General features: G+C 35.5%; 1 protein-coding gene across 2 annotated transcripts; it reads right to left on the reverse strand.

The window, feature by feature from the left end:
* Positions 1 to 243: 243 nt before the first annotated feature.
* On the reverse strand, positions 244 to 15620 carry LOC131940261 (collagen alpha-2(IV) chain-like). Of its 2 annotated transcripts, none has more exons than XM_059298898.1 (14): positions 15532 to 15620; positions 14654 to 14848; positions 14365 to 14544; positions 13220 to 13273; positions 12683 to 12727; positions 12335 to 12388; positions 11073 to 11117; positions 10713 to 10766; positions 10185 to 10229; positions 9381 to 9488; positions 8233 to 8322; positions 7156 to 7347; positions 3705 to 3991; positions 244 to 1207 (listed from the first exon to the last, which is right to left on the reverse strand). In XM_059298898.1, the coding sequence occupies exons 1-14, from the start codon at positions 15593 to 15595 to the stop codon at positions 950 to 952; spliced, it is 1671 nt and encodes a 556-aa protein (XP_059154881.1). In that variant the 5' UTR covers positions 15596 to 15620; the 3' UTR covers positions 244 to 949. The 2 variants fall into 2 exon arrangements, with proteins under 2 accessions (XP_059154881.1, XP_059154880.1); XM_059298897.1 differs by having other exon boundaries at positions 8206 to 8322.
* Positions 15621 to 16268: the final 648 nt, after the last annotated feature.

Genomic DNA, 16268 nt, shown 5'->3' on the forward strand with positions numbered 1-16268 from the left:
CAGTCTTTTTTCGACCCACACATTTTATTTTACATATGTACATTCTATTTTACTGGGTTTTTTTTTAATCAAGATCGGATCATAGGTGCATTTAAATAATCTGAAATCATTTTTGAATATAACATTTGTGAAAGTTTTCAATCTTAATTACTTGCTACAAACAAACGCTGTATTAACGACGACAACAGACGTGTAAGAAGATTTGCAATGCATATATAAACAAAAAGTCAGTGACTAACTGAATAGATTATTATTGTTTTTATTTGCACAGAAGTTTAAAGTAATTGGCATTAAAAAATACAGCATAATTATGGTATATTTATCCACAGCTGAGTGAAATATTAGCTTTTAGCTTTATGCTAAATGCAAGTATTGAAAACATATTCATCTAAAGAAATTGATTGAAAATGAGTACACTTATTTGTTAATGGTCAAATTTGAGAATAAAATAACAAATTATTCTCTCTCGAGAGAGTTTTTGAAAAATTAAAAAAAAAATGAAAAACGTTACTAGTTTATGAAAGCTTGATCATTTATACCTGTTTCCAAAAACAATGAATCAATCGCCATTTAGCTTTGACAAATATTATAATTTAAGTTGCTGTGACAGATTTTTGGCATCCTTCTTACCGAACAGTGGAAATAAATCATCAGATAACCTCATGTTTTCTTCAGATACTCATTTAATCACGTTTAACCATGATGTCAATATTATAGTTATATTTTACCATTCACTTGTTATAGTTGTAATAATAGTTTATCTTACTTGTAAGCTGAAATTTAAACTAAAACATTACAAATCTCACAAAGAAAGCAAATTTTCACCAAAAAAAAAATCTACTAAACCTACATGACGATACAGTAAATCGTTCATGTGCTTGGCAACAGTTATAAAAATACATACATTTTAACAACACAATTAATTTATGATATAAAATGATCAACATTTTTACACAATCCTTGAGCAAACAGCGCACCGACTAACGCGTCTCCTTAAATTGTCAGCCTTGAGGGTCTGGCTGGATGGGGTATTGAATTGCTCGTTAATTTCTATAGTAGAAAGCCAGTAACTGCGTTTGTCGGCAACATGTTGGCAAGTGCCTCCAGCACCGTTACACTCAATGAATGGAGTTGCATGGAACTCCCCAAAACAACTTCCAGGGCTAGATAAGGATTGCCCACCGCCACTTAAACCTGCCGCTGCGTGCTGTGAACAATTATTATATCGATTTCAGAAATTGATTAACAAGTTAATGTTGCTTTAAAGAATTTTCAATTATGTTTCAATATGTTCGTTTAGTGTTGTTTTATTTATATTTTTTCAAATGTTTCAGTAATTTAGTTTATGTTGCTTTACATAATATTTCATATAATTGTATATAATTGTCAGTAGTTAAATATAATGTTTCTTGAAACAATATTTTAATATTTTAGTAATCATTATTTAAAGTTGATTGATTTTTTAAATCAGCATTTTAATGTAACAATGCTATACTGAATATTCAAATATGTATCAGTGAATTTAATTTAATCTAGCTTTAAAAACTAAGTTAGATATTTTTCAACATTAAAATTATTGTAGTTGATGTTACTTTAAAGCAGGGGTTCCCAACCCTGTGCCCGCCATGACGCCCGCTGAACGATTCGTATGTGCCCGCCTCTCACTACTCGACAGAGACATAATTTTTTTCATAAATATTATTTAAAAATATGATTTATTTTTATTTATTTGTTACAGATTTAATTTTTTTTTGACTGTTTAGGTTTATTAAATATGTTCGATACTTGTCGCAACTTCTTTAGCGGCGAGCCAGACTGAACTATTTACGCTAGCCTGGAACGGCTAGTTCCATTTGCACATCACACCTTGTACACGCAGAAAAGTGAACAAATGGAACGTACGCCACGAACTGATACGCGCCTTCGGCGCCAAATCACAAGGCACACAACTCTGATTGCTTCAGCGATCATCGGCTCACTTCGGTTTTTCCGCGTGTACATGGTGTGATGTGCAAGAAGCATTCCCCGCCTGGCACCGCATTGTTGTCATTGTGATTCGGGTCGCGATAGTTAGATAAGAGACATGTGCGTCAGACAAAACACGAATTAGGAGTTTTCTATTAAAAAAAATTAACAGGCTAAAAGCGAGGTGCGTAATTTATTGTATTCATAAGCGATGATTTTTTTTTGTTTATTATTTATTAATACACTAGCCGTCCCGGCCAGGCCCTGATCTGGCTTCTGTGAAAAACCTTTCTGTTAAAGACCATTACCTGTGTGTTTAGTAATCATCATAAACCCCGCATTGCCCACCCAAACCACAACCAACCAAAACCAAAACAACAAAACGCAAACATAACGCTAACACAATTACAAATACAAACGAAAAAAAAAACCTAACAACAAACCCAACCACAACCACAAACACCTATACAAACACAAAGAAAAAACAAACAAAAAAGCAAACGAAAACAAAAACCTAACAACAAACCCAACCACAACCACAAACACCAATACCAACCAATAACAACAAAAAAAAACGAAAAAGCAAATGAAAACAAACCAAATCCAAACGCAAAACCAACCAAAAACACAAATACAAACCCAAAGAAAAAAACACAAACAAAAACAAAAAAAGAAAGAACAAAAACGAACCAAATCAAACCGCAACCACTAACGCAAACCCAACCTAAACACAAAGAAAACACTAACGCGAACATAAACGCAAAGTGCTCACAGTCTAGCCCGGGGCGGAATCGCCTGTTTTAGCTTAATAAACGACTATAGTACCCCAACTTATTCATAGTCTTTTGCACTCACTTAAACGAACGCGCCTGTTTCAATTTAATGAACAATTATAATAGTCCAAGCTTATCCATAAAATACCTACAACATTTGCACTTGATCAATCCCCGCTAATTATGTAATTATTTTTTGTCCCAACACCAAAACAAAGTAATAAAAATTTTCCACTAATGCAATGGTTTTATGAAGGGAAGTAATTGTGTTTTCCTAATTTATCAAAGAGAAGTAAGTGCTATAGGACTAAATAAAGACATAATTAGAATTTTTGTAAAAGATGATATTTTTTTTAAACTTGTGTTTAATGAACATGCCGAAAATTATTACTTTCAGTTTGATAAATGAAAATAATTTCCCAAAACTTTCAATATTATTTTTTAACTCATAAATTTAGACCATAAGGACTTTAATTATCTAACACTTAAATCCATCGAAGATCCACGACAAACATATGTGTTACATACATACCTGAGCTTTATATATTAGTTTATGACTATAAGAAAATAAGAAAATAAGAAAATAAATTATGGGAAAATGACAAGTTATGGAAGGAGTTTGTCGATTTAAAATAGGTGGTGCCCGCCACCCTACCGATATTTTAGAATGTGCTCTAGAGTAAAAAAAGGTTGGGAATCCCTGCTTTAAAGGATAAGTTTTTTAAAATTGTTTTAAGTAATTACCCATTACATGCTAATATGCTATTGCAAAATAATTTAATTAATTTTACTAATTTTGGGTTAATATTCCTTAAACGAATATATATGTTGCTGTTGTACAGTCTGAACATTATTTAAAAACTTGTAGTGTATATTATCAAGTATTATCATGAACCAGGTATGTATTTATGTATAATCAAGTTAAATTATACAATATTTGTTTCTGTAAAAAAAGTAAACCCGTACCATTACAAATGAATAGCCAGTCCAAAGACTTGACCAGCCTCTTGGACAATCAGGTACCGCCAAGGTCTGACTGTGAACAGCAATAACATTAGATGTTGTTTCACACACAACACATCGACTGATGTAAGGCTGGATATCTGTTGCAGCAACTGGTATTATGGACATTGTTTTATTTGTTGTCAACCAGTAGGTCCGATCACGTGTTGATGCATAGTTGCAACCACTGTTTGAAGTGCAGGATACAAATGGCACAATGCTGAATCTATGTAAACAGGAGCCTGAACTTCCTGAAATAAAAAGAAATGGTTTATAAAGCTTAGTGCTTGAACTATGTAAAGACTTGTTCAATGGACCCCTGCGAGTTTACGAGATTTCTTCTATAATGTTGTTGACATGGAATAAAAACGTGCTTTTTAGATTTAGACCGTAAAAAAAAAAAAACGTAAGCCTAAAATTAATTTAGAAATTTTATATTTTTAGAATAAATGCTATAAAAGTTGCAAATCTAGAGAACTTGAAAATAATGTGTTGAGTTTAAGGATACATTTCTATTTATTTTCATCAAGCCTAAGTTATAACCGGATGTTTCACCTTCGTAAGATATATATTGATTGGCTGCACAGTAACTTAATGATCGATAACTATTTGTTTACAAAACTTTGCAGAACAAGTTTTTAAATAACAATGCAAATTTAAACACCATGACCTAGTTTTTCTATTTTTAGCTTACAATGTGTACAATAAAATTTATGGCGGCCTATCGAATAGCAGGATGCCATTGTTTATGTCGCCACTACACGTGAAAACCAAATTGTTTTTGCTTTTTTTTATGTAGTAAACGAAAGTATTAAAAACATCAGATACATCCAATCTTTACTAAAGTCCGAAAAAAAAACCAGACAGGCAGGATTGTATAGCCATATTAATTGTAACTACACCGTGCATGATTTTTAAATTTATTTATGGACCTCTCAAATACCTTCGAGACTGTTCTCGCTGGTGTCCATTAGAAACGGGTAAAAACAGCGTATGTAGGCCTACAACAAAGTTGCAATATTAAAAATACATAGTGTTATGATGTGAGTATTTTGGAAGGGGTCGATGCTAGAAACTGACGAACAATGAACGACGACGATTGAATTTAAATGAGACAAGACGGCTTTCTTCATTTCTATATTTTATTACATAACCTTTACGATGACAGTCAGGACGACGACTTCCATACCCTAACGCGACAAGAACAAGACTAAGACTGACTTCAACTCTCTTCCTATCAACCCAAACATACTCTCCTACGTCACATACTTATTTCCTTTATCACGTATTTATAATTTTTTATTAATACCACTACACACATACTCTCAAACCCTCAACATATTTTTATTAAACACATTCTACTACACATACTCTCAAACTCATTCAATACAACCAAGTCCATTCACAATACATAGGTGGTAACTTATATTAGGCAAGCCATTACTCAATGTGGCAAGTCAATGAGTCACCGAACCCCAACAACATACGCACTGTGACCTACTTAGTTCTTTTTCTTTATTTATATTATTTAGTTTGCTTGAGTTATGTAATTGACCATGGGAGAGTTGTTAGTTCACCTGATCTCCTCGGTCAACTGAACTCCGTCACTTCATGTGACTTTGATTTTAATCCTTATCAGAACCTCGGCCAATGGTCTTTTGGCATTGAAGATCCTTAACCGATCCTCGACCAATGGCCTTACAACATTACAGTAACCTCCCGTGGTTTTGATCTCAGATAAAAAACTCGAGACACGACTTCTGGAGAAGACTTGGACCTAGACCCCGGGAGACACAGTGCGATGTGTGTGTGTGTGAGGTTTTATTTGAAATGTTCAGTTTGTGGTGATATATTTTATTTCCTCACCAAGTTGTATGGCCATTCCAGTTTATGAGGTATTGTTTAGGTGTATTATTTCACCAAGTTGTATGATTATTCAAGGGTTTATGAGGTAATGCTTAGTTGTGTTATTTTACCAAGTTGTATGGTCATTCCAGTGTTTTTGATATGTTATTTAGGTGTGTTATGACTTACCTATGACTTTGATAACTAATTGTTAAAGATATTTCAGTATCTTTGAGTTATCTGTAAGTGATTTTTGTGATTTATTTATTGCTCAAAATGAATTATACTTTGGTGTTGACTTATTGTCTATTGTACATACTTGTTCACAAATTAAAATAGTAGTTGTCAGTTTAACCTAAGTTGAGTTTCATCTATCCTACGTGTCAGTTCCCCTAGACCAGGGGTCTCCAAACTACGGCCCGCGGGCCGAATGCGGCCCGCGAGGTCCTCTTATCCGGCCCGCGGCGATCTTTTTGCCCACGGAAAAAACGTTTGTTGGTGATGGCTGAGGAACTTTGCCCAGAAAAATCAGACATTTTTGGAATTAAATGGCCCCCGAACTGAAATTTGATAGTTAATGCGGCCCTCGGAATGAAAAGTTTGGAGACCCCTGCCCTAGACTGTTGAAGCAAGCCCACGTAGATGTAGGTGTGCTCATACTGTCCAGAAGGTTTCTGTCTGACTACATTAAACGGACCAGGGGCGTTCGCCTGTTCTGAGTCTGTCAGACGGCGGATCGTAACAGCACACAAACACAATATATATATATATATATATATATATATATATATATATATATATATATATATATATATATATATATATATATATATGTATATATATATATATATATATATATATATATATATATATATATATATATATATATATATATATATATATATATATATATATATATATGTATATATATATATATATATATATATATATATATATATATATATATATATATATATATATATATATATATAGAGAGAGAGAGAGAGAGAGAGAGAGAGAGAGAGAGAGAGAGAGAGAGAGAGAGAGAGAGAGAGAGAGAGAAATAGAGAGAGAGAGATTATGTGTTTTTGGGAAAATAAGCAAATTATGTGTTATCACATCGTGCTGTCTGTATAATTATTAAATCTTTGATCACATAATCTTATCTAATTAAATGGAGAAGGACATATTTCATCTGTAAAATGTATGAAATTTTTGTTTAGTTTGACACCGTTGGAAGGTTCCCACTTGCTCATTAAAATGTCATTAAACGTAGTTGTAAAAAAAAAGAGAAACCACATTTATATAAAGCTTCAATACATTTCAAATTTTCATTTCGAAAAAAATAGTTATATCTTAGGATGATCTATACATATTTTTACACTATTTAAATCAAATATCTACAATCGTTTTAAAAACAAATCCTGGCTTTCCCCCTTAATAAAAATAAAAGCAATCAATACAATTTAGAAAGATAGGTGTTTCCACTAACTAAAAATAGAAGTTTAAATGTAACGTATAATTGGTTATTAAATAATGTTCTGAAATATTTGCAAATAAAAATACTTACCCAAATCTTGAAAATGTGTTCTTAGATTGCCTTCAATATACAACAAACTGTAACCTTCCCAAAGCTTCGTCTGGCCAGAAAAGCAGTCAGGAATATTTGGAGATTGACTGTGTCTCACCAATAAATAACCGGTTGGAGCAGTTGTACCATCAGAGCCAGGAAGACCACGGGGACCTGAAGGCCCGGGCATACCTAGAGACGACAAGATAAATGTCTTGACTGTGTAGTGCGAGGGTGGGGTTTTAAAGATCTTCCGTCACAATTAAGCGTTTCGTGTCAACTGGTTATGCGCCATTGAGGCCATTGACTCCGCTTTCAGCCTGCTTTTCTTTTTGGATTTGCTTCCATAGCCTTTGTCCAACAAAGAACAAACTACAAGCCAGCAGTTGTTTAATTTTGGAGTTGTCTCTCCTAGAAGAGTGGCTGTCCCCAGCTAACGAGCCTCATCTGCCCGAGGGTTCGAACTCGAGACTTTTCTGTTTAGCAACCATGAGCTTTACCGACTCGACCACGCCGACCCCTATTCTCTACCTAATTACGTATTGTACATCTCGGCACATAGTGCAGAATCTCTCCTGTAACCAAACGGGCAAACAAAAAAAAAGAAATAAATAAATATTCAAACAATTAAACACATTTGAGTTTTACTAGTACATAGATGCATTCATCTTTATAAAGTTAACACTACATAGGCTAAGACTAAGATATTAGCTTTAAACTACGACCAGTATGTAAAATAGCTGCCCTTTGTTCGTGCAGAGGCAACTAACTATCACCAAACTTACAGCGTGAACGACTGCTCAACAGACTCATTGGGCGATCGCGTTTAGCTATTTATCTTCTGTGTAACTATTATCAAATGACTAACCAAATCTCTGCTAAGATTACAAAAATAGATATTCGAGTAGTTTCATCGAAGAAGAACGTGTATTTTTAAGTTAATACGAAATCCTTGCATTAAAAATGGGTGAAAATGGAGTTACAAAATTTACAACAAACACACCGATGTTGTAATTTAAGTAAAAGCTTGTAAAAAGAGTTGATACACACCAACAGGACCATCAAAACCTTGGTTACCTGGTTCACCTCTGTCACCTTTTGGACCTGGGAGACCTACGGGACCAGGGGGACCGTCGGGACCTTCATGACCTTCGGGACCTTGTATTCCTATTAAAAACACATAATTGTATACAATCTGCAGCAGTAAGTGCATGCCTATATCATGTGTATGTGTATGTGTGTACAAATAACTATCGGAATATGTGGCTGTTTGTTTGCAAATTTAGACAAAACATTTTTACAACAAAAAAGTCGAAATAGAAAAAGCTATTGTAGACCAAAAGACTACGGACACCATCTTTCCCAGTTTCACGTATGTCACCTTTAAAGCATATGGGACAATGCGACCTGGTATTCCAGGTGAATCAATTAAAACAATTAATATGATTATGTGTATATGTGTGTAATTAAATGTTCATGAACATAAACATGCACATATGCACGTGCATGTTTATGTCTACATGTGAATAAATATGTGTATTAGAAGATGTAGATTATGTGTTTGTGTTAATGTATGTATACGCGTATATGTTTGTGTGTGTATTATTATTTTTAAAACAAATGTTAACTAACTTAAAAAAAATATATGTTAGTACACATTGTACCGAGGTCGCCTAAAACGGTAATGTGAAGGGATAAGCATAGAGCTGGTCAGTAGGTCACCAACCAGTTCTGTGGCTCATGCAGGTTTTACTGAGCCGTAGAATTGGTTGGTGACCTACTTACCAGCCCTATAGAGAGTGAGAGTGACCTCCCCTTGAATGTGGTGTGCTATGTAGAGCAAGTGTATGAACTCTAGAGAAGAGGAGGAATGTTATGTTGTGGAAACAGTGTCAGATCAGATAATGTCATGTTTTTTTTTTTTAATTTCTTGCCATTTCTAGTGGTGAAAACTACATGTGAATGGAATAAATACTCTTCGTTGAATTTGTTCAATTTGATCTTGGTACAAATGCCACAACAATACATAATACCTACAAACCCATGTTTTACAAAATATTCTTAACAGAATTTTAAATTCAGGAAATTTAAAACAGCTATGTTTTATGCAGAAAGCTAGAACATACAGTATTTTAATTCCCACATCCGCGTAAGCAAACCACAATATGCGTATGAGAATGTATTTAAATATCGCTTTCATTTACTCAAATTGTATGCATTATTACCTGTATCTCCTTTTGCACCTGGAGCACCTGCTTCACCTTTAGTGCCAGATTTACCGTCTGATCCTGGCAATCCACGTTCTCCACGATCACCTTTAGGACCAACAAGTCCTGTAAAAGAAAGATAATTTTGTTACAGGAATTAAAATGAGTCTAAAAATAAAATTACGTTGTGTAGTAACGTAGCGAGGGGGTGGGGGTGCGGACCGCACCGGGTGACAAAAATGTACCAGTGATCCACCAATTGACGTAAAATCTAAAATAATGAATTAAACAAACGTTGCTTTAAAGCGAAGATGCTGAGCATTTTGGGCTCAAGAGCTCGATACAAAGCAATGACCGGACAACATTGGCACTCACTTAACATTTGGCGAAAAATAAACTAGAACTTGCATGCAAGATTGCAAATAAACGTAAGAATAATTCGCAGATTTTGTGAATATCGTACGTGTACGTGGCCCTTTACTCCTAGGGACGGAGTGGTCTAGCGGTAGTAAGCTGGACTGCTAACCCGTTAGTCTCGAGTTCGAATCCGGGTTCAAGTCAGTAGACTGTCCCTAAGTCCACCCAACTCTGATAAGTACCTAACTCACGTTAGGGAAAGTAAAGGCGGCTGGGCATAGTGAACTCTACTTCACTTGCCGCATAGACCGTGAGGTTTGAAAAGGGAACTTTACTTACTTACGTGGCCCTGTACGTGAACGTTAAAGCGGACGTGAACGTGTACAATGACTTAGATTTGAATGTTAATATTTTCGTAAACAATAGTTAAGTGAAAACATCAGTTCAAAGCATAATTATACACACCATTTGGTCCACGATTACCCGGCATGCCTGGAAGACCACTGCCACCTGGAAAAAGAGGAAAGACAATAGTTAAACTTTACACTATTTATGTCTATTTTCAAACACATGTAAATTGGCAATTACTTTTGAATATGCATAAGTACGTGTACGTGTACGTGTGCGTGTGCATGTGCATGTGTATATCAATGTAAATGGGCATTTGTTTGTGTATATGTATGTACCTACAATGGCATGTTTAGTGTAGTTTTACGTGTTCAAGTGTAGGCCTATGCTTATGCAAATGTACATGTACGTGTACTTTCACGTGCACTTGCACGTGTTTATTTATGTTGATGTGTATATGAATGTGCTAGTGATTCTAAGTGTACGTGGCCATTTACATGGAAGTTAACTTGCTCGTAAGTGTATACGTGTACGTGTACGAGGATAGGGACGTAGACGTGACCGATGGCAAAGAAGTAGACGACAATGTATAAATATAGGTGAAAAACCTGTAAAAAACAGTTAAAGACACACATTGATACATACCGAATTCTCCACGATCACCCTTGTCACCTTTTGGACCTTGGATACCATCTTGACCTGTTAATAGAAAGACATATTAAATAAAATTATTCTACGTCTACTTGTACGTATACCTGTGATCGATACAAAGCAATAGCCGGACAACATTGACACTCGCTTAACATTTGGCGAAAAAGAAATTAGAGCTTGCATACACGATTGCTATTTTAACCGAAAGAATAATTCGCAGATTTTGTGAATATCGTACGTGTACGTGGCCCTGTACATGGACGTTAAAACGGATGGGGACTTGGACTTAGATGTTAATGTTTTAGTAAACAATATTTAAGTGAAAGTAGCAGTTGAAAGCATAATTATACACACCATTTAGTCCCGCATTACCCGGCATGCCTGGAAGACCACTGCGACCTGGAAAAAAGAGGAAATCCAATAATACAACTTTACACGATTTATGTCTATTTTCATAGGCAAGTAAATTATCATTCAGTTTAGAATGTGCATGTACGTGTACGTGTACGTGTACGTGTACGTGTACGTGTACGTGTACGTGTACGTGTACGTGTACGTGTACGTGTACGTGTACGTGTACGTGTACGTGTACGTGTACGTGTAGTGTATGCGTATGCGTATGCGTATGCGTATGCGTATGCGCATGCGCATGGGTATGCGTATGCGTATGGGTATGCGTATGCGTATGCGTATGCGTATGCGTATGCGTATGCGTATGCGTATGCGTATGCGTATGCGTATGCGTATGCGTATGCGTATGCGTATGCGTATGCGTATGCGTATGCGTATGCGTATGCGTATGCGTATGCGTAAGCGTAAGCGTATGCGTATGCGTATGCGTATGCGTATGCGTATGCGTATGCGTATGCGTATGCGTATGCGTATGCGTATGCGTATGCGTATGCGTATGCGTATGCGTATGCGTATGCGTATGCGTATGCGTATGCGTATGCGTATGCGTATGCGTATGCGTATGCGTATGCGTAAGCGTATGGGTATGCGTATGCGTATGCGTATGCGTATGCGTATGCGTATGCGTATGCGTATGCGTATGCGTATGCGTATGCGTATGCGTATGCGTATGCGTATGCGTATGCGTATGCGTATGCGTATGCGTATGCGTATGCGTATGCGTATGCGTATGTGTATGCGTATGTGTATGCGTATGTGTATGCGTATGTGTATGTGTATGTGTATGTGTATGTGTATGTGTATGTTTATGTTTATGTTTATGTTTATGTTTATGTTTATGTTTATGTTTATGTTTATGTTTATGTTTATGTTTATGTTTATGTTTATGTTTATGTTTATGTTTATGTCTATGTTTATGTGTATGTGTATGTGTATGTGTATGTGCATGTGCATGTGCATGTGTATGTGTATGTGTACGTGTATGTGTATGTATATGTAAATGGGTATTTGTTTGTGTATATGTATGTACCTACAATTGCTGTACGTGGCCGTTGCCGTGGAAGATAACTTGCTCGTAAGTGTATACGTTTACGAGTTCGAGGACAGGGACGTAAGCGTGAGCGGGAACATGGATGTAGACGACAATGTATAAATATAGGTGAACAACCTGTAAAAAACTGTTGAAGACACACATTGATACATACCGAATTCTCCACGATCACCCTTGTCACCTTTTGGACCTTGGATACCATCTTGACCTGGTAATAGAAGGACATATTAAACAAAATTATTCTACGTATACTTGTGCTCGATACAAAGCAATAGCCGGACAACATTGACACTCACTTAACATTTGGCGAAAAAGAAATTAGAACTTGCATACAAGATTGCTATTTTAAACGAAAAAATAATTCGCAGATTTTGTGAATATCGTACGTGTACGTGGCCCTGTACATGGACGTTTAAACGGATGGGGACTAGGACTTAGATGTTAATGTTTTCGTAAACAATATTTAAGTGAAAGTAGCAATTGAAAGCATAATTATACACACCATTGGGTCCACGATTACCCGGCATGCCTGGAAGACCACTGCCACCTGGAATAAGATGAAAGACAACAATCAAACTTTACACGAATTATGTCTATTTTCATAGCCAAGTAAATTAGCATTTAGTTTAGAATGTGCATGTACGTGTACGTGTACGTGTACGTGTACGTAAACGTGTACGTGTACGTGTACGTGTACGTGTACGTGTACGTGTACGTGTACGTGTACGTGTATGTGAATGGGTATGTGTATGTGTATGTGTATGTATATATATGCACTTTCAATTGTATGTTTACTTTTACGTGTACAAGTGTAAATGTACATGTACGTGTACTTTCACGTTCACTTGTACGTGTTAATTCATGTGTATGTGTATATGAATGTGCCAGTGAATTTAGGTGTACGTGGCCGTTGACGTGGAAGTTAACTTGCGCGTAAATCTATACTAGTACGTGTACGAGGACATGGATGTAGACGACAATGTATAAATATAGGTGAACAAACTGTAAACAACAGTTAAAGACACACATTGATACATACCCCTTTCTCCACGATCACCCTTGTCACCCTTTGAACCTTGGATACTATCGTGACCTGGTAATAGAAGAACCCATTAAACAAAATTATTATACGTCTACATGTACAGGACATTTTTAAATGTGTCGCTATAAAGAATTTTTTCCCCACTTTTCAGTGATTTCTAATTTATGAAGTAGACACGACTAAAAAAATACTTGCTTTGAAACACCATCAGAAGCTCGCGATATCTAAAAATAAATTTTATCTGCCAGTCAATGTAGCAATCAGTGACCACAATTTAAAGACAATATCAAGTTGATATAGCGCAGGATTTTTCTTAATCTTGTTACCTCCCATTTCACTTATTTGACCCTGCTCTGGGAATGTCAATAATTGCGTGAACGACAGCTCACTAGACTCTTAGGATAATCGCGTGTAGCTGTTATTTCCCTTTCTTTTATTGAATAGGAGCCGACCCGCGGTGTATCATACGCCGCTATTTAGTTGTTGTTTTTTCTACTTTTCAGTAATTCATAATTTGTGAATTCAACAGTACCAATGCTGCCACTGAAAATATTTGCTTTAAAACACTAACCCCCCCTCCCCCCCTCGTGAAAGCAGCCTCCTCTTAGTTACCTCCTCTAAGTTTAAAATCGTTTCAAACTAAATTATCTGCCCCTAATAGCCGTCAACAAATCCGGCTATATGAATGTAAAAATTTAGAGTGAACACCGCTCACCAGACCTTGCGAGGGGGGGGGGGGAGGGTGGAGGGGGGGTAGCGATAGAGAGGAAGAGAGGGGACTGTAAGGCGCGCTTGCAGCTTGTTTTCTAACGGCTCCCAGAAGAGAATTGTATATATATAGATAGATAGATAATAAGCTAACGAGCGATTTGATTATGTTATCTCCTCTTAGTTCCCAACCCGTTTAATTAAATTTCAATTGCTAATTAAACATATAATTACATTTAACAATATATAGACTTGTATTGTCATTAATGTGGAATGTGTTGGAAAGTTATACAAAATCGCTTAACAAGAAAGATGGTATAAATTGAGTTACAAGATTTGCCACAAACAGACTTTGCGGACTAAATAAAATCTTGTAAAAAGTATTCAATTAATTCACGATAATTTACAATCATAGTTTTTTTTTAAAACTTTACCTATGCACTTTGGAATAGCCTGGCTCCACTGTCGTTCCTCTCCACATGTTAATAATGTGATGTTGGCGTCAGACGATTCATATCCAGGGTGACAGAAAACACGGCATTGACTTTTGAAAAAGTTGAAATCACTGCAGTTCACATCTCCATTCATGACTTCGATCTTTGGGCATTGAATTGCTGAAATACATAAAGATTTATTATACTAGAGCCGAGCAGCTATATTTAGTATATCGTGGTGTATATTAAGCAGTATTTGTTTAAATTTGCAAGATAAACTAGGACGTACGGTAGCATTTCGGTTTCTTGCCGTTCCACCCCAAATCAACGTGATAGTTCACAACGTGGGGCCCATGAATATCGTAGCCTCTATGACAGTAGTAGCTACAGAATCCTCGCTGGCCACCGTTGGTGTCAAACTGGCAATTAACTTCTCCATTATTTATAGTAGTGTAAGTGTAGCCGTCATTGCATTCACCACCGTCTATTACATTAAAATGTGTTCGTCATTAGTATATATATATATATATATATATATATATATATATATATATATATATATATATATATATATATATATATATATATATATATATATATATATATATATATATATATATATATATATATGAACATGGACGCTGTTGGTACATAAAATACACTATTCCAAACTAGAAACGATGCTAACAACCTAATTTTGTAGCTATACACAAATATGAAATAACTAAATAAAAGTGAGTAAAGACTTGACTTGTAAAAAAAAATAGGTCTGTGTGATGAGTAACGGATAAGATTTAGTCTGCTACCCCTCAGCGCCTCTGAGACTGATGAATGGCTTGTGGTGATTTAATGTTTGAGTTTCGGCTGTAAAGAGGGCGTTGGCAGAGACGATTGTGAAAATGTAAGCATATATATTTGACAGTTGGGCGTTTCACAAATAGGCGTATTTGTCAGAGTCACAATTAAAATAGAAAATGTGAAAAGTGAAATTAACATCTTTTTGCTAAACTTGTTTTTGTGTTTATCATTTGACTATAATTATTGCAGATGAAATTCAATTTTACATTAAATATAATTAACTATGCTTCAAAACATATAGCCTATTTGTACTCTAATTTGTGTCGCTTAGTTAATAATTTAAACGGAAAATAAATAAATGCAACTCACCACTTGTTATGATATTACTGCTAACACTGCTAAGTGATAGCAGCCACACAACTAGCCCAAACATTTTTTAATATAGTTCACGATTGCAGTTCTCTTAGCTTAAATGATTTAACGTGTGCCCTTCGTACCGGATACCGCTAAGTAATTTAGAGCAATGACTCTCGGGAAATCATGGTTGAAACAAACCTACCGAAACAATAATTGTAATAAAAATATTTTTCAAACGTGTTTTTGCTCTATAAGATACTAGCCTTCCCGTTAAGTCTCTACTTTATTTTTAAACATTATTATACCCGGCGTTGCCATGGTTTTGGGAATATATTAAATTTCAGATTTATGCAAATAAAGACGTTTAAAAATAGACATATATAACACTAAATTTAACTCTAAGCCAACTTCAACCACAACCACAAAAAATAAACGAACATTTAGATAAAAATAAAACATCTCCCCTAATCACACTTTTACGTTTAATAATAAAAAAAAAAAAACCACATTAGCACGTACATAAACACAAAGATAACAACCTTGATCACAATCTCTGCCATCAAGTTTCACATAAACGCAAACACATACACCAAACAAACATAAACGCTTACAAATCAAAGTAAGTCTGCGTGTCATGTATGAAAATCCGGTGCGCGGACCTTTGACCACAGGTGCTTTGACCATCAGGGGTTTAACCATTGTGGTTTTGACAACAGCGGGGCTTTGATCATATGAGCTTTGACCATAGG

This window comes from Physella acuta, unplaced genomic scaffold (genome assembly GCF_028476545.2).
Source record: "Physella acuta isolate Inbredline_101_S28 unplaced genomic scaffold, ASM2847654v3 ptg000314l, whole genome shotgun sequence".
Lineage (NCBI taxonomy): Eukaryota > Metazoa > Mollusca > Gastropoda > Physidae > Physella > Physella acuta.